The sequence below is a fragment of the Heteronotia binoei genome, chromosome 4 (genome assembly GCF_032191835.1).
Source record: "Heteronotia binoei isolate CCM8104 ecotype False Entrance Well chromosome 4, APGP_CSIRO_Hbin_v1, whole genome shotgun sequence".
Taxonomy (NCBI): Eukaryota; Metazoa; Chordata; class Lepidosauria; order Squamata; family Gekkonidae; genus Heteronotia; species Heteronotia binoei.
The window spans coordinates 11392911-11419408 of NC_083226.1; the positions used below are offsets into that span (position 1 = coordinate 11392911).

At 48.5% G+C, this 26498-nt stretch overlaps 1 protein-coding gene and 1 non-coding gene across 2 annotated transcripts in view; both read left to right on the forward strand.

Moving 5' to 3' along the window:
• Positions 1–26498, forward strand: part of A2M (alpha-2-macroglobulin) — a 109046-nt gene that overhangs the window by 78478 nt on the left and 4070 nt on the right. The window contains 11 exon segments of the mRNA XM_060236780.1: positions 418–508; positions 2461–2617; positions 13572–13620; positions 13623–13645; positions 14264–14330; positions 14333–14428; positions 16555–16673; positions 16675–16785; positions 18363–18581; positions 19775–19902; positions 25463–25553. Of these exon segments, the coding sequence (XP_060092763.1) occupies positions 418–508; positions 2461–2617; positions 13572–13620; positions 13623–13645; positions 14264–14330; positions 14333–14428; positions 16555–16673; positions 16675–16785; positions 18363–18581; positions 19775–19902; positions 25463–25553 (1151 nt within the window).
• On the forward strand, positions 24520–24586 carry TRNAP-AGG (transfer RNA proline (anticodon AGG)). Its single transcript has one exon. It is a non-coding gene; the product is annotated as a tRNA-Pro (tRNA).

Sequence of the window (26498 nt, forward strand, 5' to 3'; positions counted from 1 at the left end):
CCCCCCGCGCTGATAACGTCACTGAGTCACATGAGGGCACCCAATTTGGCACCCCCACGAGGCCAACGCCCTAGACAATCACCTAGTCGGCCTCGTGGCAGGACAAGCCCTGACTGAGCACCCCTTTGGGGACCCTTGGGAGAGATGATCGATGGACAGTGCCGTCTATGAAAATTGCGCCATCGGTAGCTTAATCGTTCAAATCTGCGCAACCCGGTTCTGTGCATATTTACTTAGAAGTAAACTTTGCTGAGTTCAACAGAGCTTGCACCTGAGTACATAGTTGAGAAGTGGCGCATGAGAAAGCTGGGAGCTTTACAACAGCCGTTTGCAGATGGACGGAGACACTGCTGTCACCTGCAGAATAGCATGATGGGAAGCTACGTACGGCAGCATAAGCAATTCCTTCCATTTCAGGCTACCAGCGGCAGCTGAACTACAAGCACCACGACGGCTCTTACAGCACCTTTGGACCTCATTGGCGAGAACTAGAGAAAGGGAACACATGGTAAACTTCACTGTCTCTTCTCCATTGCCTCATACGCTGGTCGGTGCAACACTGCAAAAACACGGAAAAGCTACAGAAACTGTTGCTGCTCACAAAATCTGGCTTCCTAAAGAAACTCAGCGGTTTTTTGTCCTACAGCCGGGAAAATGCACATAACAGCTTGTGGCCAGCATCTGAGGGAAATCTCAAGTGCTGGGGGTAGGGGGACAATTTGTTCAGGGGGCAGGGTTTTTTTGACAGTTCCTCGTTCCTCCCCCATAAGACCCCCTGGGGCAGAGTGTTAAAGCTGCAGGACTGCAGTCCTAAGCTCTGCTCACGACCTGAGTTCAATCCCTGCCAGAAGCTGGGTTTTCAGGTAGCCAGCTCGAGGTTGACTCAGCCTTCCATCCTTCTGAGGTCGGTAAAAGGAGTACCCAGCTTGCTGGAGAGAAAGCGTAGATAACTGGGGAAGGCAATGGCAAACCACCCTGTAAAAAGTCTGCCGTGAAAACGTTGTGAAAGCAACGTCACCCCAGAGTCGGAAACGACTGGTGCTTGCGCAGAGGACCTTTCCTTTCCTCTTCCTCCCCCAAGGACAGAAGCCCAAATAAGGTCTGTGAGACAGAAAACAGTGGAGATAGTTTTGACGGTAGTAGCAGATAAGGTAATTTTCAGCCCCTAGGGACACAAAGAGTAAGGAGCAGATTTGGCCCTTCATCTGGATGGGGCTTCCCATTAATCCTCTTATAGATGTGCCCGTCTGTCATGCAGACTTCTGGGGAAAGAAATACTTCTCTCAAGGAGGCAACACTGAGCCAGCTGCCCCGGCCCTGGATAGCCCAGCGTGGATCCCACAGAGGTGTTGAGGATGCCCCAAGATGCACTGCACCATCCAGGGGATCTTGCAGCCAAACTGTCCTCCCCTTGAGTACTTTGCACATGCTGGGCGTTTTACTAGGCTGACAAATCTGGCTTGGGAAATTCCTGGTGATCTGGAGCTGGAGCCTGGAGAAGGTGGGACTTGGAGAGGGGAGGTCCCTCAGCGGGGGGGGGGGGTAATGCCGTAGAGTCCACCCTCTGAGGCAACTGCTTCCTCCAGGGAGACTGATCCCTGAAGTCGGGAATTCAGTTGTAATAGCAGGAAATTTCCAGGGCTCACCTGGAGGTTGGCAACCCTAAGTTTGAGAAAGAAAAATAAACGTCTGTCTACTACATTTTATCCCACCCTTCTTGCAGGAAGCGCAGGGCAGGCTGCCTGGTTCTCTTTTCCTGGCTTTATCCTATCAGAACCGTAGAATTTTTTGCAATCCCTAGAGCATTGCCCCACCACTTGACATCACTTCTGGGTTTTGCTTGGCAAGCCCAAAGTCCCGGACTGTGCTACCCTGGTGGGGTGAATCACAGGCCAAAATAGGATTGCCAGCTCCTACCTGGCCTCCTGGGCCCTTCCTGGGATCTTCTGCCTCACGGGCTTCGCATGAGTGGCATGATGACATCACCCGGAAGTGACATCATCATGTTACGGTGACACTCTAGTTTTTGGGCAAACTCTATGGAATTGTTGCTACATAATGCCCTCTTCTTGCTTTCAGAACCATAGAGTTTGCCCCAAAACTAGAGCATCACTCCTCCCCCCCCCCCCACATCAGCGGTCCAATGACGCTACTGCCGGGTGACATTATTACATCAGGGATGTCACCCCATTACATCTTTGTTTAGGGGTGGGGCTTCCTCCACTGGCCAGCTGGCCGCTGGTGGATCAACGCCCTGAAAAGCAGGGGGACCACCACTGGGACGTGGGGGTCGGGAGCCCTAGGACAAAACAAAAAGTCTCTTGATAGAAGAGGGGTCAGTTTATTCCATACGGTGAAGGCATATTTATTTTTCTGCGTTAGTGAAGGCCTGTTGAGGAGACCCATCTTGGCAGGCAAGAGAGCGAGGAAGGGAGAGATGATGCTCTTCTCTCCTTGCAGGCTGACAGCGTTTGTGCTCAAGTCCTTTGGGCAAGCCCGTCGTTATGTCTTCATAGAAGAGAAGCACATCGCGAGCGCCCAGAACTTCTTGGCCACTCAGCAGAAGGAGAACGGCTGCTTCCAGAGCTCCGGACACCTCCTGAACAATGCCATCAAGGTAGGAGCACCTGCACCTCAAGGTCGTTTACAGTCTCAGGATTTTTTTTTTTATGTCCTTTAGGGACGGGCTGGTTCAGAGGGGAGCCATGTAGATCTGCAGCAGAACGGCTAGATTTGAATCCAGCAGCATCTTGAAGACCAACAGGATTTTCGGCAGGCCTCAAATTCAGCAGGAGCTCACAGGAGCACAGTTCCTGAACCTTTCTGAGGGGTCCCTTTCCTCCTCCCCACCTTGTCCATTGACTAGCAGGTGCAGCTGCACAACAACCCCTGGATTAGAAGAGTGGGCAGCCAGCCAACCATCAGAAGCTTTGCCACACCCCCAGCAGCCCTCATTAACCCCTGGAGAAATCCACACCTCCCTTTCTCCACTTCTTATGTGATTTTGGGCAGTGGGTGGCTTTCTGGTCTTTTGACTGGGTGGGGTGGCCCAGGTGAGTGAGGCCTGCTTGGGCTAGCTGGATTTCTAGCCAGCCCCAGCAGGCCTCACTCACCTGGGGCTCTACTTTCTTGCATCAGGTTGCTTTTGGCTGAGGGGCGGCATATGCTAGTGAGTTATGAACATACATATGAAGCTGCCTTATACTGAATCAGACCCTCGGTCCATCAAAGTCAGTATTGTCTTCTCAGACTGGCAGCGGCTCTCCAGGATCTCAAGCTGAGGTTTTTCACACCTATTTGCCTGGACCCATTTTTAGTGGAGATGCCGGGGATTGAACCTGGGACCTTCTGCTTCCCAAGCAGATGCTCTACCATTGAGCCACCGTCCCTCCCCTATGAACCGCTATGAACAAGCACAGGGGGCTTCAGAACGGAACGGGGGTGGGGGGAGAGAAGAAGCCTACTTGAAGCCAGATACCCGTGGAAAGTTTATTGAATTAGACAAATTGGGAAGGGGGGGGCTGTTGCTTTACTTGAGAAGCAGAGAAAGTGTTTAGGGCCAAATTGGGTAGCCCTCTGCCCCCCCCCCAAAAAAAACCCCCCCAAAATACTGCTGCAGGCCATGCTAATGAGCTCCACCACCTATTTTTCTACAAAACGACCCCTGATTTTTGGGGTAGAAACTTTTGAGAGTCAAAGCTCTCTCTGTCAGATGGAATGGAGATCTCGTAAGTCCTCATAGACCCAGGTGGGCAGCCATGTTGGTGTGAAGCAGTAGAACAAAGTTTTTGAGTCCAGCGGCACCTTGAAGACCAAGCAAGTTTTATGCAAAAACATGAGTTTCGGTGTGCCAAGCACACTTCATCAGACAGTGGAATGGAATGGAAAGAACAGTCCTACATATACAGGGTAGGTAGGAAATTAGCATGCCAAGTAGTGAAGATGTTTTTCACAAATTAAAAGAATAACAACTGGGGGGGGGGGGGGTGGAATAGCAAAGGTAATAAATATTGATTGATTGATTTAATTCTATTTATATCCTGCACTCCCGGCCAAGGCGGGCTCTGGGCAGCTTACATGTTCAAGTTCAAGTTAGCCTTTATTGGCATAAAATATATAGATGTATATATCAGAGCAGATTGGTTTAAAAAAAAAAGATAATTTTTTTATTTATTTATTTATCTGGGATTTATATCCCGCCCTTCCCACCGAGTGGCTCAGGGCGGCTTACAACATATATAAAACTAACATAAAAATATAAAATTACACTTTAAAATTAACATTTCATAATATATAAGTAAAATCAAACATTTGTTATAAATGTACATCATTAAAACAGACAGCGGTCATGGAGCTACACTCTATTCAGATTCAGATACAAATTCAGTATACAGTATACAGTATTCAGTAGTTGGTATACAGGGCCGTTAGTTGTGGGCCAGCCGGAAGAGGACTGTCTTACAGGCCCTGCGGAATTGGGTGAGATGGAACGATTGCATACATATACATCAGGAATAGGCTTCCCAAATCCCCTGCCTGGGCGGGGGACCCCCGATTTGGAGCCTCCTCCCCTCGCTCACCAAAAATCCGGAAAGGGGGGGGGAGAGGGAATGGCGGCCCTTCCCACCCAGCCCTGATCCCAGCAGCTTCTCCTCGACCCTTCCCTTCCCACCGATCCCCGATGCTTCTCCTCGTCCTTTCCCTTCCCTTCCTGGATCGCAGCAGCTTCTCCTTGCCCTTCCCTTCCCACCCAGCCCCGATCGCAGCAGCCGTTCTTCCATTTTCCCAGGCTGCTTCCCGCCCCCAGTCAGCTGACTGGCGGGGGGGGGGGAAGCCCTGCCCCGCCCGCAAAGGACCATGTGCCTTTGCACCTCGGGAGGCTTGACTGAAAGGCTTCAATTTGGGATGGTGTGTCTGCATTGCTGTGAAGAAGCTGGCAGCAACTCGTGAGTAGAGAGGCCAATCCCCTGCATCAGATTTGCCAGAAATGGGGGGGGGGAGGGAAACGTCTTCATTATTCCCTATGTGGAGACTGATTCTCATAAGGTATAATGGGGAATTGATCTGGAGGTTTTGGGGGCTCTGGGGGAGCTGTTTTTTGAGTTAGAGGCACCACATTTTCAATATAGTATCTAGTGCCTCTTCCCAAAGTACCCTCCAAGTTTCAAAACGATTGGACCAGGGGGTCCAATTCTATGAGCCCCAAAAGAAGGTGCCCCTATCCTTCATTATTTCCTATGGAAGGAAGACATTTAAAAAGGTGTGCTGTCCCTTTAAATGTGATGGCCAGAACTCTCTTGGAGTTCAATGATGCTTGTCACACCCTTGTTCCTGGCTCCTCCCCCAAAGTCTCCTGGCTCCACCCCTAAAGTCCCCAGATATTTCTTGAATTGGACTTGGCAACCCTAATTAGGAAAAGCATAAACTATTTCTATGAGATCCTCTGGCGTGCCTTTAAAACAGAATAAAGAAACGTAGCCACTTGCTCAGTGACACTAGATGAAGTCTCATTCAAAAGACTATAGACCTTAAGTGCATCAGAACAATCAACCGTGCTAACTAAAAGAGGATGTAAATACTTGTGATGAAGATCTGTATGCAAATTACAATCAAGAAGAATCTGAGTCACTGACTCCACCCATTTTTGCTTACAGAGACAGTATCTGACTGAGTAGGCTGTCTTGTGAAATCTGCCATAGAGAATGGCAGAGGGCATGGTGTTGCATCTGGCAAGGGAAAAAGCTCTACGCTGCTGTGGCACCTGCAAGACGGATAGATATGAGGCCATTTTCCCAGTACGAAGAGAGATCTCAAAACTCATAAGAACATAAGAGAAGCCATGTTAGATCAGGCCAATGGCCCATCCAGTCCAACATTCTGTGTCACACAGCGGCCAAATATATATATATATATACACACACACACACACACACACACACATACACACTGTGGCTAATAGCCACTGATGGACCTCTGCTCCATATTTTTATCTAACCCCCTCTTGAAGCTGGCTATGCTTGTAGCTGCCACCACCTCCTGTGGCAGTGAATTCCACATGTTAATCACCTTTTGGGTGAAGAAGGACTTCCTTTTATCCGTTTTAACCTGTCTGCTCAGCAATTTCATCGAATGCCCACGAGTTCTCGTATTGTGAGAAAGGGAGAAAAGTACTTCTTTCTCTACTTTCTCCATCCCATGCATTATCTTGTAAACCTCTATCATGTCACCCCTCAGTCGACGTTTCTCCAAGCTAAAGAGCCCTAAGCGTTTCAACCTTTCTTCATAAGGAAGGTGTTCCAGCCCTTTAATCATTCTAGTTGCCCTTTTCTGAACTTTCTCCAATGCTATAATATCCTTTTTGAGGTGCGGCGACCAGAACTGCACACAGTACTCCAAATGAGACCGCACCATCGATTTATACAGGGGCATTATGATACTGGCTGATTTGTTTTCAATTCCCTTCCTAATAATTCCCAGCACGGTGTTGGCCTTTTTTATTGCAAACGCACACTGCCTTGACATTTTCAGTGAATTATCTACCACGACCCCAAGATCTCTCTCTTGGTCAGTCTCTGCCAGTTCACACCCCATCAACTTGTATTTGTAGCTGGGATTCTTGGCCCCAATGTGCATTACTTTGCACTTGGCCACATTGAACCGCATCTGCCACGTTGACGCCCACTCACCCAGCCTCAACAGATCCCTTTGGAGTTCCTCACAATCCTCTCTGGTTCTCACCACCCTGAACAATTTTGTGTCATCCGCAAATTTGGCCACTTCACTGCTCACTCCCAACTCTAAATCATTTATGAACAAGTTAAAGAGCATGGGACCCAGTACCGAGCCCTGCGGCACCCCACTGCTTACCGTCCTCCACTGCGAAGACTGCCCATTTATACTCACTCTCTGCTTCCTATTACTCAGCCAGTTTTTGATCCACAAGAGGACCTGTCCTTTTACTCCATGACTCTCAAGCTTTCTAAGGAGCCTTTGATGAGGAACTTTATCAAAAGCTTTCTGGAAGTCAAGGTAAACAACATCTATCGGGTCTCCTTTGTCCACAAGTTTGTTTACCCCCTCAAAGAAATGTAACAGGTTAGTGAGGCAAGATCTTCCCTTACAGAACCCATGCTGAGTCTTCCTCAATAACCTGTGTTCATCAATGTGCCTACTCATTCTGTCCTTGATAATGGTTTCTACCAACTTTCCCGGTATTGAAGTCAGACTGACTGGTCTGTAATTCCCTGGATCTCCTCTGGAACCCTTTTTAAAGATGGGGGTGACATTTGCTACCTTCCAGTCCTCAGGAACAGAGGCAGATTTCAATGAAAGATTACAGATTTTTGTTAGAAGATCCACAAGTTCAACTCTGAGTTCTTTCAGAACTCTCGGATGTATGCCATCCGGACCCGGTGACTTATTAGTTTTTAATTTGTCTATCAGCTGTAGGACCTCCTCTTTTGTCACCTCAATCTGACTCAGGTCTTTCAACACCCCTTCCAATATTAGTGGTTCTGGGGCGGGCAAACACTTCTCATCTTCCACGGTGAAGACGGAGGCAAAAAATGCATTCAGCTTCTCAGCCATTTCCCCATCCTCCTTCAGTAATCCTTTTACCCCATGGTCATCCAAGTTTTCTTAGCCAGACCGTATAGGTCTTGACGCTCAGTATCTAGCAACCTGTTTTTAATTGGTTGGACTGCGGAGGTGAAGGACAGCATGGACAATAGTTCTAGCTTACATGGTTATGCATGTGCATGAGTATAAACATATAATAGAACATAAAAAACATAAAACAGTTAAAAACATAGAAAAATTGACATTTCGGTGCTATGATCTTAAATTTCAGATTAATGTTCTCTGTAAAGCAGATCTGAGATGTGCTTTTTCACACAGCCTAAGTATTCCGGTATAGCAGCTGGCCAGTTACTGAACAGTAACGGGTTTCTGCTGGCATTTCAGACAGACCCGATTCAGTAACTGGCTGCTACCGGAATACTCTCACCTTTTCACACACTCCCGCGGCTGTCCCGGTAGTGAGGCGTGCCTGAGTCGTCACAAACAAAGAGCAGCTTCTTCCACTTTTCAACCCCTCCTCCCGGGTTGAAATCGCTATGGGGTGCTGTGTGAAATGTCCAGTATCTAACCCGGGAGCAATTTTCGCGCCGTTTTTTCGCCCGCCGGCGCGCGCGAAAAACGGCGTGAAACCGGCTGGCGCTGGTGGAAGCGAGATAAGAGCGGAACAGTGTGAAATGGCTCGCTTCAATCACGGAACCCTACCAGGGAAAAAAACATGTGTATGAAAACTCCCATCGCTGTCTCGGATTACTGCAAGCGGCACAATACCGACTCCCTTCCGGTTTCCACCGGTAAGTGTGAAAAGGCCCTATATGATATAGTGCCTCCAGAGAAGTTGTTCTCTATACAGAAAAGTATGAACCTGCAAAATGTAGGAAGTTCAGCCTTCCTTGGAATGTCTACAGATGCTTCCAGTGCTCCTGCAAAAAATTCATTGCTATGAGCCTGTAAGAATATAACAATAACAATAATAATAATAATACTTTTTATTTACATCCCGCCCTCCCCGCCGAAGCAGGCTCAGGGCGGCTCACAACACGTAAATACAATGTACAGTAAAACCATATGTGATAGTTACAATTACAATTATAAAATCATCCTTAAAACAATAAAACAACTTGCATTAAAATTAACATTATGGTGCTATGGCTAAGGTCTTCTAAAGAATTCAGTGACTAGAATATAAAACATATCCAGCGAGACTTTCTTGGCTCAGTGTTAAGTGAAGGCAATTTAAAGAGGTAGGTCTTGCAGGCCCTGCGGAATTGGTCTAGACATCGCAGGGCCCGCACCTCCTCCGGGAGTTGGTTCCACAGTAAGGGAGCTGCTATGGAGAAGGCCCGACATAGAAGACATGTCAGAAAGGGAGGGGGGTGCAAAAAAGGAACTGTGTTACAATGCACATTGTAATCAACTTGATGAGAGCAGGGAAGATGTGCACAGGAGCATAAAATTAGAGTAAAAGGTGCGAGAAGAATGCTAAGGTGTGACTGGGCTTCAGTTTAGCTCTATCATGCAAGCAGAGGTGGCCTGTCCACCAGGCAGCCCTAGGTGATTGCCTGGAGTGCGACCTCAGGGAGGGTGCCAGTTAGGCTCCTCCTGCTCTCCCTAGCCTCATGGCGAAGGAAATAGCTGGGCTCAGCCGCAGCACAGCAATGCGCCTCCAGGCTGCCATCGCCCCGCTTCATGTGTCGGATGCGGGAGGCAGAGCTACGGCAGCCTGACAGTGCGCACGCCAAGGAGCAGCTGTTGTGCCGTGCAGCCACTATGCTCACCCTTGCCGGGGGCGGGGTGCCTTGCCTAGGGTGCTGGCCGTGCGTCGGCACTCTAGAGCCACTGCTGCATGCAAGAGGACTATAGAAGAACCATTCCAGAGGGCAGCCGTGATCATCTGCCCAGGGGCACCACTTCAGAAGTTGCTTCAGTAGATAATGTAGCATCTTTAGATCCTAGTAGCACCTTTCCCCGTGCCTGCTAACAAGTGGTTGAGGCAGCCGAAAATCAACCACACTAGCCATAAAGGGGGGAAGCCAGCGTGATCTCGTGGCTGAAGTGCTGGACTAGGAGTTTGGCTTTCTCCTCACCATGCCAGGGAATATCCTGGTTGACAACATGATCAAGGGGATTAGAGCTCTCAGCACTCACTCCAAAAACACCAGGAGATTTGGGGGCAGAGACGGCAGGAAGGAAGTGGGATCATATCCGAGTGGTGAGCACAGCCAGCTTCAAGAGGGGGTTGGATAAAAATATGGAGCAGAGGTCCATCAGTGGCTATTAGCCACAGTGTGTGTGTGTGTGTGTGTGTGTGTGTGTGTGTGTGTATACCGGTATATATAAATTTTTTGGCCACTGTGTGACACAGAGTGTTGGACTGGATGGGCCACTGGCCTGATCCAACAGGGCTTCTCTTATGTTCTTCTGTGACACAGAGTGTTGGACTGGATGGGCCACTGGCCTGATCCAACAGGGCTTCTCTTATGTTCTTCTGTGACACAGAGTGTTGGACTGGATGGGCCACTGGCCTGATCCAACAGGGCTTCTCTTATGTTCTTCTGTGACACAGAGTGTTGGATTGGATGGGCCACTGGCCTAATCCAACATGGCTTCTCTTATGTTCTTATGTGACACAGAGTGTTGGACTGGATGGGCCACTGGCCTGATCCAACATGGCTTCTCTTATGTTCTTATGTGACACAGAGTGTTGGACTGGATGGGCCACTGGCCTGATCCAACAGGGCTTCTCTTATGTTCTTATGTGACACAGAGTGTTGGACTGGATGGGCCATTGGCCTGATCCAACAGGGCTTCTCTTATGTTCTTATGTGATAGAGTGTTGGACTGGATGGGCCATTGGCCTGATCCAACATGGCTTCTCTTATGTTCTTATGCGACACAGAGTGTTGGACTGGAGGGGCCATTGGCCTGATCCAACATGGCTTCTCTTATGTTCTTACTTCTAGCTGTTCTGTAGCTTATAATGTAAATCTAAACTTTTCATCTTCTGTACATACAAATGAGAAAAGCAGAAGAGCCAACACTGAAGCAGAGCTGACTGGTTAAATTTAACATCATTTAAAATAAAAGCTAACTAGTTGGTTTAACAATATTAGCAGTTAACAGAAGCATAAAAGGTAAATATGGTTCCTTAATCCTTCATGTTAATTTATTTATTTATAACAGAGAGAAAGCAAAAACAGAAAACACAGTAGTTTATCTGTTTCATTATAGACAGTTTCTCTTGTCAGAAATATCAAGAGCAGATTTAAGATTACAAAATATTTGTGTAACCTGTCTTATTACAAATTTACCCAGATTGACTTTTTATCTACTTTAAACATTTAGAATTCTTTAAAAATTCTGGAGACTGTAAATCCTATTTTCATAATGCTCTGAAAAACACAAGTTAATATGCAATAGTTACCTCATACTTGATTATTTTTAGGTAAATAAAAACCCATGCAATCTCCTTAGCCCACTCTTAATTACATTATTCTATTTAACTTCCATAGATAATTATTACAAACTGAAGAAAGGCATCCCAATTCTTAAAGCCTCATTTGCCATTATGGAATCACTTACAGCCCCTTTCATTGATTCAGTATTAACCAGCTAAATGTAAAAAAAAGAGGCGGAGCAAAAAACAACAGTTTCAAATCTCTTCTTTTTGAATGCTTTCCAAAATTTGATCATCTTGCTGAAATTTGCCTTTTCTCCTCTTGATATCTCCCTTCGTTTTGCTGAAAGTGATACAATCACCGCTTCGTCACATCCTCCCGTGCAGGCTGTAGTCGATGTTGATTTCCGTTTCAATTTTACAACTATGCAGTTATATGTCTCCATTTTGTTTTTCTTCCAGACCTTTCCCAACAAATCTTTAGCTTTTTTTCTCAGCTTCACTGGGGACTCTATTACTCCGCTCATGTCTATTTTCCTTTTCGGTGTATTCCAAAATAAAAATCCCTGTCTGTTGTTGCACCAACTCTGCTAAACTACCAAGTTCCTGCTTTAAGGAGGTTATGTTAATCATAATATCACACGCTTTGATTGAGCTGCCATTTCCCCCATTAAAAAACCAGTCTGATAATCAAAGTTAGAGAATAGTTCAAAGACCCAGTTAACCTGTTTCCTTCGGCTTCAAATTCTCCTCCTGCATTTCAATTATAACCATTTCAGTCCTAATTAAGCATCACATACATTTCTCTTATAAGCATATCCCGTTTTTGTTCAGACAGTATTGTAACCAGAAGATTATCTCATTGACGCTTATTTGTTTATAAACCAAATCGATTCAAATATCTTTGCTCAGTCCAGTTTAGATTGTTGAAAGTTTCCAGTTTGTTCTTTGCTTTCTGAAGCCTTCCTTGCGGAGAAAAAAGGGGGGGGGATTTCCTCCTCTTCACCTTTCTTTCGGAACAGTTCCAATTGTTATGTTAAAAGATCCATTAACCGTATTGTTAGAAAGCTGACTTACTTTCATGGTAGAATTCCAGTGATTACGGTAGAAGAATGATGCATCAGACGCTTATTGAAAGAGAAGAGCAGTCAGCCTCTTGCTGCCGTCATGCCGATCTTGGCGGTGGGAGCGGTGGGAGCACTGGAGCAGACAGGAAAAATGGAACAACCGCCGTTGTTTCTCTGGATCCTGTCAAGTTCCTTGCTAGCAGGGGGCCTCCCCAAGGCCCCCCTCAGGATGCTACAGCTGTAGCACCCCTCTTACCACCCGATTAGGGGAGTCATTGGAGCCAGGCTCCTCCGACCACCTCCCAGCTCGAGGCACTGAAACCCAGGAAGACCCTTTCTGTGAAGTCTCTTGGAGCAGAGAGCAGCATGCTGGTGTTTCTAACCATGCGTAGATAGGAGGGCGGGGGCTGGTGCACTTCTTCCTGCCAGGTCCAACTAAGGAAATACCTGGGGACTTTGGGGGTGTAGCCAGGAGCAAGGCTGTGACAAGCACGATTGAACTCTGAAGGGAGATCTGACCATCACGTTTAAAGGGACTGCACACCTCTTAAATGCCTACCTTCCATTTGAAAATAATAAAAAATTTTTTATTATTTTCAAATGGAAGGTAGGCATTTAAGAGGTGTGCAGTCCCTGGACTTTTTATCCCAGTTGATCGCTGGGAAATCTAAAGAAGAAGCAAGAGAAAATTGGATGAAATTGTATGCCTGGTTGGACACTCAAAACTCTTAAGATTCTCTGGTGTAATCTGATTTTCTTTCTTTTTTCCTGTGCTTTTAGTTTATAGCATTTATCTTTATTGGAATTATCAAATTTATTTTGAATGAAATTGGTAAACTATTAGAAAATAACTAAAGATTTACCTTATAAAATTTTAAAATGGAATATATATAGCTTAGATAAAAAAAATACGAGACAACTTACGTTAAGAAAATATAGTAGAACTATCCTTTTGTTTTTGGAAAGTATTTTATATAAAACAAGACCAGAATGTATTGTGCTTTTACTCCCCCTCTTTCCCCGATCCCAATTTTCTAAACTTTTCTGAAACTAATAAAAAAACTTTTGAAAATGAAAATAATGAAAGATAGGGGCATCTTCTTTTGGGGCTCAATCTTTTTGAAACTTGGCGGCGGGGGGGTGTTTTTGAGGAGAGGCACCAGATGCTATGCTGAAAATTTGGTGCCCCTATCTTGAAAAACAGCCCCTTCCAAGAGCCCCAGATACTCATGGATCAATTCTCCATTATACCCTATGGGAATTGGTCTCCATAGGGTATAATGGAGCATCCAGCAGACATTTCTCTCCTCCCACCATCCACTTTCTGATGACCCTGATGTGGAGGGAGGTGGGGTGGGGCAGATCCTTCAAACTGGGGGATCCCCTGTGTCCAACTGGGGGTTGGCAACCCTACTGCCACACCTCTGTGGTCATCATTTCTACCTGAAGATATCATCTGAAAGCCCACTTGGTTCTAGAGTGATGAGGAGGGATCTGTGAATTGATAGGTCCCTCTGTCTTGTGTCCTACAGGGTGGCGTGGGCGATGAGATGACTCTGTCTGCTTACATCACAGCTGCCCTGCTGAGATTTCTGTGCCGGTCTCAGTAAGTACTCTTCTCCCTTCCTAAGCCCATGGGGAGGGGGGGGCACTACCGGGGGGGGGGCATGGTCATGTGCTCAATCACCCTTTAGTTTCAAAACCACACGCGACTGTTTTTCAGACGAGTCTGTATTTCTGGCCACCTCTGTTCTACGTCCTGGAAAGCAACAGCTTTTACAAACAATTGATTCTTAAATGAATATTTATGTATGATAAACAATTACATAAGGCGCAAATCCCATTCCTTAATTTTTTGGGCGGGGGGTTGGAAATTACAAGAACTTTATGGAAATTAAATGTAAATCTTTCTCACCGGCTTGAAAATCTTTCCTAGAATCACGCCTGCACTCACTACCCCTCTGCTCAGGCTCTGGAAGCCTCCTCAGCAGTAACCTCCCTGACTTAGCCATTTCCCAGAGCACTTCCTTCACTTCAGTCCTGTCTCGATTACAGGCCCTTTGGAAAGGGTCTTCTCATTGGTTTGTTCTGCACAGCCCCTAGCACACACAGGTGCCCAGTGGTTTTGGCAGTGTGGGTATGCAGGTGCCTTCAAGCCAAACACAGTGGTCTCACCAAGCCTTCAGAAACGGAGTTGAACACCGTTGTCCTTTTCTCCCTCCAGCACTCGGTGGTACGTAATGCCCTCTTCTGCCTGGAGACTGCAGCACAGGCAAAAGACATCCACGTCTACTCCGGGCTCTGTTGGCTTACGCCTTTGCCTTGGCAGGGAAGGAGGAAAAGAGGAAAGAGATGTTGACCTTCCTCGAGGAGGCAGCTGTAAAAGAAGGTGAGGAGAGACGTTCTGGATAGGGACAAACGTTTTGAGAGTGACTCGCACATCCGCCCTGCTTTCTGTTTCCTGACCAAGGAGGCAGTGGACCCGTCGCTTTAAACTCCCTCTGCTACGTTTGAGAAGGAAGGGAGAAGGGACGCTGGCTAAAAAATGTGTCCTGGTTGGATGGAGCTACTATCTGTGCCATGACTTGGATGGCCCACGCCGGCCTGATCTTGTCTGATCTCAGAAACTAAGCAGAGCCAGACCTGGTTAGGAATGAGGGGAGACTGCCGGGGAAGTCCAGGGTCGCTATGCAAAGGCAGGCAATGGCAAAGCCACTATTTAATAATAATAATAATAAATTTTTATTTATATCCCGTCCTCCCCACCGAGGCAGGCTCAGGGCGGCTCACAGGACATGGCACACACCATGATTGCAATAAAGTACAGTTAATACAATAAAATACCGTTAAAATGCAATTAAATTACAGGTTCATAAACTGTTAAGTAAATAAATTAAAACCGGTATAAATTGAAGGTGCTACAGTTCGATACATATATATATATAAAGATGGCTAGATGTCATTACCAGGATTCCACCTTAAAAGCCAGTCGGAAGAGGGCGGTTTTACAAGCCCTGCAGAAGTGATCGAGGTCCCGCAGGGCTCGCACCTCTTCGGGCAGCTGATTCCACCCAAATATCCGAGGGGGTTTTAGTTCTGTTATAAACTTTTAGAATGTAACATTAATATAGACATCAAATTAATTTCCACGAACATAACCTTCAGATAAGGAAAAAAGAAACACCGTAGCTGACAGATATAGAAAATTAAGTGATGTCATAGAAATTTTGAAGAAAGAAACAGGAGAAAGAAACAGGCAGGGGAAATAATTCCTTAATTCCTAGATATAAGAAATGTCTACTGACAGAGTTGTAGAAGAAGTTCCCACTGGTCAGACCAGTCTCCGTTGCAGTCCCAAGGAAGACACTCGACACAGATAGCAGGTTCAACAAACTGTATTGGGTTCAGGCAGGTATCAGAGTCAACAGGCAGTCCAATAGTCATACACTTACACCCAAGTAGATCCAGGTAGAGGTACAAATACAGAGTCCAAGAGAATAGTCAATACACAGTCATCAATCCAACATCCATCCAACAGCATGCCACGCTAGGTATCGTCCTCTCCTATCCCACATTGAACTGGTAGCTGGCTACTGCATTTCTAGTGGCCTTAGCCAATCCCATTCCAGATTGGTTAAGTGGCTCACACCTGATGACAGTGTACCACCTGTAGTCAAGGATGACTCAATCTCTGCAGTTCCAATTCTCCTTAAAGGGATAGGACACTGTCATCTACAATGGCTAATAATGCAGAAGAGAAAGCGTAAAAAGTGGAAACGTTTGCACGGGAACTCAAGCCAACGCGGCAATTTTGAGAAAGATCCTTTTTAAGCCTCACGTGTGAAATTACCTGTTAGTAGCACCTGGAGACCAAGTCCTTTGCGGAAAGGTTAAAGGAGCTGGGCATGTTTAGCCTGGAGAGGAGGCGGCTGAGAGGATCACCATCTTCAAGTACTTGAAGGGGCTGTCCTATAGAGGATGGGAAGGAGTTGTTTTCTGTGGCCCCAGAAGGTAGGACCAGAACCAATGGGTTGAAATTAAATCAAAAGAGTTTCCGGCTCAACATTAGGAAGAACTTCCTGACAGTTAGAGCGGTTCCTCGGTGGAACAGGCTTCCTCGGGAGGTGGTGGGCTCTCCTTCCTTGGAGGTTTTTAAACAGAGGCTAGATGGCCATCTGACAGCGATGAAGATCCTGTGAATTTAGGGGAAGGTGTTTGTGAGTTCCCTGCATTGTGCAGGGGGTTGGACTAGATGACCCTAGAGGTCCCTTCCAACTCTATGATTCGGATTCCTCAGTGGAACAGGCTTCGTCGGGAGGTGGTGGGCTCTCCTTCCTTAGAGGTTCTTAAACAGAGGCTGGATGGCCATTTGACAGCAATGAGGATCCTGTGAATTTAGGGGGAGGTGTTGTGGGTTTCCTGCATTGTGCAGGGGGTTGGACTAGATGACCCTGGAGGTCCCTTCCAACTCTATGATCTCTGCTCAAGTGCCAATAACTCCTTCTCTCTCTGAAGAGGACGGCTCCATTCACTGGCAGAGGCCTGAGAGGCCACATGAGGAGGTCAGGCAGCCCTTCTACCAGCCCCGAGCTCCCTCCGCAGAGGTAGAGATGACCTCCTACGTACTCATGGCTTTACCTCAACGAGAAAACAACGCCATCCCAAGAGTCTTTGACGAAGGCATCCAACATTGTCAAATGGCTTAGCAAGCAGCAGAATCCCACGGGCGGATTCTCTTCCACCCAGGTAAGCCCTTTCCCCCCAAGAACCTGGCAAAGTGGTTTTTGTTTCTTTTTTTTTCCTGCCAAGTTTTGGAATCACTGCTGCAAAAGAGCAAACAAATTGCCATGGAAACAAAGGGCTCACAAAACACAACATGTGATTTAGATCCACCATCCCAGATTTATCTTCATTTCTGGTTTATATTTTTCATGGGCGACTTTTAGCTTTACTTCTGGAACTGCACAGGGTATGTTATTTCCTCGAGGGAAAGTTCCTTCTCCTTCCCCTCCTTAGTGGATAGACGATGTTGGTGGTAGAGCAGGATCTTCTTCTAGGGAAATTTCCCCAAGTCCTATGTCCCATTTAAAGGGAGGTGGTGGACTCTCTTCCTTGGAGGTTTTTAAACGGAGGCTAGATGGCCTTCGGGAGCCCCGTGGCGCAGAGTGGTAAAGCTGCAGTACTGCAGTCAAATTCTCTGCTCACGACCTCAGCTCGATCCCGGCGGAAGCTGGTTCAGGGTAGCCGGCTCGAGGCTGACTCAGCCTTCCATCCTTCCAAGGTCGGTAAAATGAGGAACCAGTTTGCTGGGCATAAAGTTTGTAGACGACTGGGGAAGGCAATGGCAAGCCACCCCGTCACAAAAAGTCTGCTGTGAAAACACTGTGATGAGACATCACCCCAGAGTTGGAAACAGCTGGTGCTTGTACAGGGGATTACCTTTACCTTTAATCAAGGAGTAATGGGTGAAGTGGAAGTGAGAGGTGAGGGGGTGTTGATGGGGCTATGCTAAGTGAATCAATAGGACCCGAGTGACCCATTGTTCTAAAGTCATGCATCTCTCCAGGACAAGGAGGGGGTCACATCCAGCCAGCAGCTCAGACTCACATCCTGAAACTGTTTTCCCAGGCTGATTAGGGGAAGGACGGTAGTTCAGTGGCAGAGCATCTGCTTGGTAAGCAGAAGGCCCCAGGTTCAATCCCCGGCATCTCCAACTAAAAAGGGTCCAGGCATGAAAAACCTCAGCTTGAGACCCTGGAGAGCCACTGCCAGTCCGAGTAGACAATACTGACTTTGATGGACCAAGAGTCTGATTCAGTATAGGCAGCTCATATGTTCATGGGGAGGAATGGTGGCTCAGTGGTAGAGCATGTGCTTGGTAAGCAGAAAGTCCCAGGTTCGGTCCCCGGCATCTCCAACTAAAAGGGTCCAGGCAAGTAGGCGTGAAAAACCTCATCCTGAGACTTTGGAGAGCCGCTGAGAGTCTAAGTAGACAAGACAACTTTGATGGACCGAGGGTCTGATTCAGTAGAAGGCAGCTTCATATGTTCATATGTTCATCCCTCTTGGTCCAAGCAGTGCCCTGCACTAAGGTATTACGGCAATGTATGAAGAGGTTTTTTCTGCCTCTCTAAGCTGTAAACTGCCCTCTGCAAGAGGAGAGGGGTCTGGCCACTCACAGGATAGGCAGAGAGAGAGAGAGAGAGAGCGACTGTCCTAAGGTCACCAGTGAGCAGAGGGGGCGTTGGAACCAGGGTTCAGCACTTTTACCAAATTGGCTCTTATCCCTGGGACAGCCTCACTCATCTTGATGCCTGTTGCAGGACACTGTGGTCGCCCTGCAGGCCTTGGCCCTCTATGGGGCTTCCACCTACTCCAAGAGCGGAGCACGTGCCGAAGTGGCACTGCTGTCTGGGAATGATGTCCAGCACCAGTTCCAGGTGGACAGCACCAACCGCCTGCTGCTGCAGTGCCAGCCTGTGACCGGAGTGCCTGGAGAGTACGTCAGGGAAGTGACTGGGCACGGGTGTGTCCATGTGCAGGTGAGTGTGGCAGGGGAAAGTGCCCTGTAGGGATAGCGGGGGGAAGAGACGAAGGAACACAAAGCAAGAAGAGACAGAATAAAGAGCTTAGGCAAGGATAGGAAGGAAGGGGGGGAGAGGAAGGAAGGAAGGAAGGAAGGAAGGAAGGAAGGAAGGAAGGAAGGAAGGAAGGAAGGAAGGAAGGAAGGAAGGAAGGAAGGAAGGAAGGAAGGAAGGAAGGAAGGAAGGAAGGAAGGAGGGGAAAAGGAGGGAGGAGTAAGGAAGGAAGGAAGGGGGAGGAGGGAGGAAGAGGAAGGGAGGGGAGAGGAAGGAAGGAAAGAGAGAAGAGGGAGGGGGGAGGGAGGGAAAAAGGAGGGAGGAGGAAGGAAGGAAGGGGGAGGGAGGAGGAGGGAAGGGAGGGGAGAGGAAGGAAGGAAAGAGAGAAGAGGGAGGGGGAGGGAGGGAGGGAAAAAGGAGGGAGGAGGAAGGAAGGGAGGGAGGGAAAAAGGAGGGAGGAGGAAGGAAGGAAGGGGGGGGAGGGAGGGAGGAGGAAGGGAGGGGAGAGGAAGGAAGGAAAGAGAGAAGAGGGAGGGGGGAGGGAGGGAGGGAGGGAAAAAGGAGGGAGGAGGAAGGAAGGAGAGGGAGGGAAAAAGGGAGGAGGCAAGGAAGGAAGGAGAGGAAGGAAGGAGGGAGGGAGGGTGGGAGAAAGGAGGAAGGAAGGATGGAAGGAAGGAAGAAGGAGGGAGGGAGGAGGAAGGAGGGGGGGGAGGGAGGAAGGCAGGCAGGCCAACTGCTCCATTACCTTGCTGGGGAAATTCCTCGTGGATCCTGAGGCCCACTTGGGGGCCAGCAGCAAGCCGAGGCTGCAGGCCTAGTGCTGCTCTGAAGCGGTGTTAGTGTTCCAATCAGCCGCAGAGCAGGAGGAGGCCGGAGGAAAGCAGAGGGGAGGTGGGGAAGTCTATGGATCCAGAGGACTGTGCCTTGAGCGGTGCCAAGCAGGATGAATAGTCTTGTAACGCAGAAAAGAGCCGTGGTCGCCCAGCCCTGGCAGCACGCAGACCTCAGCCTCGCCAGCAGCCTCCCAGGGCAGAGTTCTCGGCTCCCAGCGCAGAGCTGTCAAGCTCACAACTCAGTGTGGGCTGCAAAGGCTGGTTTGTTTTAAGGGTGCAGGCATTGCCTTGAGAGACACACGTCACGGTGCGTTTCCTTTCCAGACCACCTTGAGGTACAACGTGCACCCCAGCCACGAGGGTGAGCCTTTCACGCTGGAGGTGCACACGGTTCCGGAGATCTGTGAAGGACCCAAAGCCAACAGAGTTTTTGATGTGACTATAAATGTCAGGTAACTGCATCCAAGGCTATGCCTGTGAGGGTATCTAGGCTGGTATGCGGTTGAATGGCCACCACCAAGCCTTTCGTGAGGAAATCTACACAATGCTTTGCTGACTTGTCAGATAACCATTTAGAGAAGCTCAAGCTGGCAAGCGTGGTGTAGTGGAGTGGCTGAGCTCAGGATACAACTACAGGTGATGCTGAGTATTTCCTAAACAGAATTCCCTGGGGGATTTTTTCTTTAGAAATCCTACACATGGCTCCTGAATTTGACTGTGGCATAAGGCAAGGGGGGAGGTGACATTTAAGCCAGTTTCATGTCGTGGTAAATTCTGTGGACTCTCATCTGGGAGAACCGAGTTTGATTCCCCACTCCTCCACTTGCAACTGCTGGAATGGCCTTGGGTCAGCCAAAGCTCTCTTATCTGGGAGAGCCGAGTTTGATTCCCCACTCCTTCACTTGCAGCTGCTGGAATGGCCTTGGGTCAGCCAGAGCTCTCTTATCTGGGAGAACCGAGTTTGATTCCCCCACTCCTCCACTTGCAGCTGCTGGAATGGCCTTGGGTCAGCCAGAGCTCTCTTATCTGGGAGAACCGGGTTTGATTCCCCACTCCTCCACTTGCACCTGCTGGAATGGCCTTTGGGTCAGCCAGAGCTCTCTTATCTGGGAGAACCGGGTTTGATTCCCCACTCCTCCACTTGCAGCTGCTGGAGTGGCCTTGGGTCAGCCAGAGCTCTCTTATCTGGGAGAACCCGGTTTGATTCCCCCCTCCTTCCCTTGCAGCTGCTGGAATGGCCTTGGGTCAGCCATAGCTCTCAGAGGAATTGTCCTTGAAAGGGCAGCCGCTGTGAGAGTCCTCTCAGCCCCAACCATCAAGGTGGCATTTGTTGTGACCTAGGAACCCTACTGAGGCAAACACCCTGAGACCCTCCCTGCACACAGTAATTCTCCACCAGGCGCATTTCCCTCAGAATCAGGATTCAGTCATAAATAAAACTCTCCCTCACAGGATTAGACCCCTGCAATCATGGGTTAATGATAGCTGAGAGCCCTCAGCCCATCCAGAGAAAAAACAATCTCTCCTCCAACCTCAAAAAGGTTCTGTGGGAGAGCCAGTTTGGTGTAGTGGTTAAGTGCTTGGACTCTTATCTGGGAGAACCGGGTTTGATTCCCCACTCCTCCACTTGCAGCTGCTGGAATGGCCTTGGGTCAGCCATAGCTCTCATAGGAGTTGTCCTTGAAAGGGCAGCTGTTGTGAGAGCCCTCTCAGCCTCACCCACCTCACAGGGTGTCTGTTGACAGGGGGGAGAAGATATAGAAGGTTGTAAGCCGCTTTGAGTCTCTGATTCAGAGAGAAGGGCAGGGTATAAATCTGCAGTTGTCTTCTTCTTCGCCTTCATAAGAACATAAGAGAAGCCATGTTGGATCAGGCCAACGGCCCATCAAGTCCAACACTCTGTGTCACACAGTGGCAAAAAATTTTATATACACACATACACTGTGGCTAATAGTCACTGATGGACCTGTGCTCCATATTTTTATCTAAACCCCTCTTGAAGGTGGCTATACTTGTGGCCGCCACCACCTCCTGTGGCAGTGAATTCCACATGTTAATCACCCTTTGGGTGAAGAAGTACTTCCTTTTATCCATTTTAACCTGTCTGCTCAGCAATTTCATCGAATGCCCATGAGTTCTTGTATTGTGAGAAAGGGAGAAAAGTACTTCTTTCTCTACTTTCTCCATCCCATGCATTATCTTGTAAACCTCTATCATGTCACCCCGCAGTCGACGTTTCTCCAAGCTAAAGAGTCCCAAGCGTTTCAACCTTTCTTCATAGGGAAAGTGCTCCAGCCCTTTAATCATTCTAGTTGCCCTTCTCTGGACTTTCTCCAATGCTATAATATCCTTTTTGAGGTGCGGCGACCAGAACTGCACACAGTACTCCAAATGAGACCGCACCATCAATTTATACAGGGGCATTATGATACTGGTTGATTTGTTTTCAATTCCCTTCCTAATAATTCCCAGCATGGCGTTGGCCTTTTTTATTGCAAACGCACACTGTCTTGACATTTTCAGTGAGTTCTCTACCACGACCCCAAGATCTCTCTCTTGGTCAGTCTCTGCCAGTTCACACCCCATCAACTTGTATTTGTAGCTGGGATTCTTGGCCCCAATGTGCATTACTTTGCACTTGGCCACATTGAACCGCATCTGCCACGTTGACGCCCACTCACCCAGCCTCAACAGATCCCTTTGGAGTTCCTCACAATCCTCTCTGGTTCTCACCACCCTCAACAATTTAGTGTCATCCGCAAACTTGGCCACTTCACTGCTCACTCCCAACTCTAAATCATTTATGAACAAGTTAAAGAGCATGGGACCCAGTACCGAGCCCTGCGGCACCCTGTGCTGTTCTGCTGACCTGAAACAGTCCCAAGGGAGGAGTTATCTGTCCTGTAGAAATAGCCACCAATAGTAGCTCCTTGGTGCTGTTTCAGGGCCAAGGAAAAGCCCAAGAAGGAAGGCTTAAGATCTCAATTGTGCCCCTGCATACCTGGGTTTCCAGGAAAAACAAAACACTGGGAGCTGTATTTTACTTGAACATTTGGACTGGAGAGATCCAGCAGCAAATTCCCTCCCCACAAAGGGTGCTCATGTGCCAGCCAGCTTCTTGCAGCCTGTTTTTGCTCAGAGTTAGAGAGAGTTACGTCTCCTCCAACTCAAGAGACCGTGGAACTTCCATCTCTTGCCTTTTGCCTAGACGGAAGGGAAGAAGAAAGGAGAGCAAAGAGCTACTCAGTCTCCAGTTTCTTGAGGCAAGGGGGAAATGGCGTGCTGGACCATGAGACTCTCTCCTGTAGTGGAAGATGTCTCCAACCCACCCACACACGGTCCCCTGCATTTCCTTCCCCCTCGCAGGGGAAACAGGCGACAGGGTCTCTCTTCCCTAGGAGAGGGTCCTACAACAAAGGGTCAGATTTCCTGCACGCTACAATGGCAGCTGAAGGAGGGTTTGCCCTGCCTTTTGGCTCCCCCTCCTGTTATTTCTTTTATCAAGCAGGAACCAACCAGCCGTAGATGGCTGCAACAACATTCACCCAGAGCATCAGGCACGTCTGCTGCCGATCCTGCTGGCCTGTGGTCTCATCGTGCCCTAGGGGTTCTTCTGTTTTCACAACCACCCAGCAACGCAAGAGCACACTTCCTCAGGTCCTCTCGGGCAACCAGGAGCTGAGCACCAATCTACAGCTCACCTCCTTGGGTTCTCTGGAGGGCATGGCTTCCCTCAGCTCCCTTGACACTCAGGCACTTTCATTTCACTGCAGCTCTTACAACCATCTCCCCAGCTGGCCCCCTTTCAGCCACAGGCTATTCTTTACCGCTTCCACACAAAAATGACTTACTTTTCCGGTCTCTGGTAGTCTCCTGTGTACCCTGTGGGCTGCCTTTTTGCTTCTGTTCCATCAAGGTGGCATTTGTTGTGACCTAGGAACCCTACTGAGGGAAACCCCCTGAGGCCCTCCCTGCACAGGGCAATTCTCCACCAGGCGCATTTCCCTCAGAATCAGGGTTCAGTCATAAATAAAACTCTCCCTCACAGGATTAGACCCCTGCAATCATGAGCTGATGATAGCTGAGAGCCCTCAGCCCTTCCAGAGAAAAAACAATCTCTCCTCCAACCCCAAAAAGGTTCTGTGGGGGAGCCAGTTTGGTGTAGTGGTTAAATGCTTGGACTCTTATCTGGGAGAAGCGGGTTTGATTCCCCACTCCTCCACTTGCACCTGCCGGAATGGCCTTGGGTTAGCCATAGCTCTCATAGGAGTTGTCTTTGAAATGGCAGCTGCTGCGTGAGCCCTCTCAGCCCCAACCACTCACAGGGTGTCTGTTGTGGGGGAGGAAGGTAAAGGAGATTGTAGGCCGTTCTCTGTCCTTGAAAGGGCAGCTGCTGTGAGAGTCGTCTCAGCCCCACCCACCTCACAGGGTGTCTGTTGTGGGGGGAGAAGATATGGGAGATTGTAAGCCTCTCTGAGTCTCTGATTCAGAGAGAAAGGTGGGGTATAAATCTGCAGTCTTCTTCTTCTGATCCATGCAGTCCAACTCCGCAGGGAAGGGGAGTGATCCGTGTCTCCAGGGCTGGCCTGGACTGTCTGGCATCCTAGGCAAGGCTAACTTCTTGCACACACATCACCAAGTCACATGGGGGGCACTTCATTAGGCACCCCAGAAGGCCAGTGTCCTAGGCAGCCACCTAGTTCGCCTAGTCGCGGAGGACGAGTCCTTCCACTCGGATCACCTCACATAATCGGCTACCCCAAGGAAGTATCCTCCTCCTCCTGTTGACAGTGACACCACAAGAGTGCAAGAGCTGAGAGGACTGTCCATCTCCTCCTCATCCCAGCCTGTGGTGCAGGAGAAAGGACAAGTGTGGGTTCAATAGCCTGGATGAGGCTCTCTTCTCCCGGAAAAAGGAGATCTCCATTGCTGCACAGAGTCTATCTCCATTCCAAGACAAGCCTCCTCCCCACCCCCATTACGACCTCTTTCTTGTGCAGTCCCTTTCGCCCAGGATAAGAGACAGGAGAGCCCTCAGGAGCTGCTTCCCTGCAGAATGGGGGAGGGACGGTGGCTCAGTGGTAGAGCATCTGCTTAGGAAGCAGAAGGTCCCAGGTTCAATCCCTGGCATCTCCAAAAAAAGGGTCCAGACAAATAGGCGTGAAAAACCTCAGCTTGAGACCCTGGAAAGCCGCTGCTGGTCTGAGAAGACAATACTGACTTTGATGGACCCAGGGTCTGATTCAGTAGAAGGCAGCTTCGTATGTTCATATGTTGAATAGCACAGAGGAACTCTTGCTGCTCTCCAAGTTCAGGACAGAGAGGGGGAAGCCTCATGGAGCAGAGGTTCCTAGCATGGCTGACAAAGGGCGCCCTAGTACCCACTGACACTGTTCCCGGCACCCAGCAAGTGTTTTTAGAAAGTAGGTGGGGCTTTGCCCGACAGGGCTTCTTACTTGCCACAGGAGATCTAATTGGTTGCGCAGGTGGGCTTTTCTTGAGCTTTTTATGGGGCTACAGAAAAACGGAAATAGGGAAACAGGGGAAAGGGGGAAAAAAAACATGATTAAATAAATTTGGTTATAATGACATAGTATTGGTGCCGAGGAGTGTGTGGCCTAATATGCAAATGAGTTCCTGCTGGGCTTTTTGTACCAAAAAAAGCCCTTCTCTAATTCCTGCTTAGAGAGCTCTTAGCATAACGGTCGTATATACCACAGGAAATCTTCCTCAGTGAGCTTGGGAGGTGTTCCCGAGTTCTGTGTGCACTCTTCCCTCTCCTTGGTTATTTCAAGCAATACTGGATAACACAGCTAGTCTTCTAATAGAGTCTAGTTGACAGTGATTTGCCTCGAACAACACTTCCACAAACCTCATCTTCAAGCAGGAACTGGGAAGCGTCTCTCTCTCTGTTGTGTCACAAACAGGAGTTGGTGGTCAGGCAGGGATGAAGGACATTGGCTTTTTGAGTTCCAGGGTTTTAAATGGCTTCTTTTCCTCTCTCTCTCTCAGTTACACTGGCAAGCGCCCAGCTTCCAACATGGCGATTGTTGATGTTAAGATGCTGTCAGGATTCATTCCAGAAAAATCATCTGTGAAAAAGGTAAGCCTCCTGGACATGTCATCAGACATAAGAGCATCCTTCTGACCAGAGGTCCACCGACATTCGGTTGGTGGAAACAGCCAGTGGGATAACTGCGGAAGGTTTGAACGCATGAAGCTGCCTTCTACTGAATCAGGTCCTTGGCCCCTCAAGGTCAGTGTTGTCTACTCAGACCGGCAGCAGCTCTCCAGAACTTCTGGGAGAAGTCTTTCACATCACCTAACCTGTAAATAGAGCAGGGAAATGACGGATACTCTTTCTGGCATTCAACAGCAGCACATCCAAGTTCTGATGTTCGCTTCGCTGTCGTGTATACAAAAAAGAAAGGGACCTGCAAGGAAATGCGGAAGAGGGGAAATCCCGTTCCCTCCTTTCATCGCCCCCAGCACCTCCCTCCACTCTGACTCCCTCTCTCCTCTCCCTTCCACCTCCTCAGTGTTAGTCTATACTATGTGCAGGCCTCAACCATGTTGTTTGAAGTTGCTTAGCAACCCCACAGGGGGAACCTGAGATCTCAGGCTGTAGTCTTATGAGATTCTGGTTAACATTTGTGGTTTCCTAGGCAACCCAAAGGGCTGCCCAGGTCTTGTAAAACTACATTGCAAGGTTTCAACTATCACTTTGTGGGCTGGTAGGCAACTCCGTATGATATTGCCAAGGCACTCTGCCTCAGGTAGTTAGGTGCTGTATGTTGAAAGGCTTTAGAACCTCTCTCAAGTATCAGGTCAATGTAGCTTTCCTGATGCTTTGCCTTTCTGTAAATCGTGCAGAACACTGTGTCTGTCATAGGTTGTTACTTAGAGTGGCTTTGTTGTAGTCTTGAAGCATTGGCTACTGAGATCTTGGTCTGTGCAAATATCACTTGTACAGGTTTGGGGGTTTTACCCGCCTCTTTTTTTGCAGGAAGCCTGGTCGTGTCAGATCTCAGAAGCTAAGTAGCCCCCA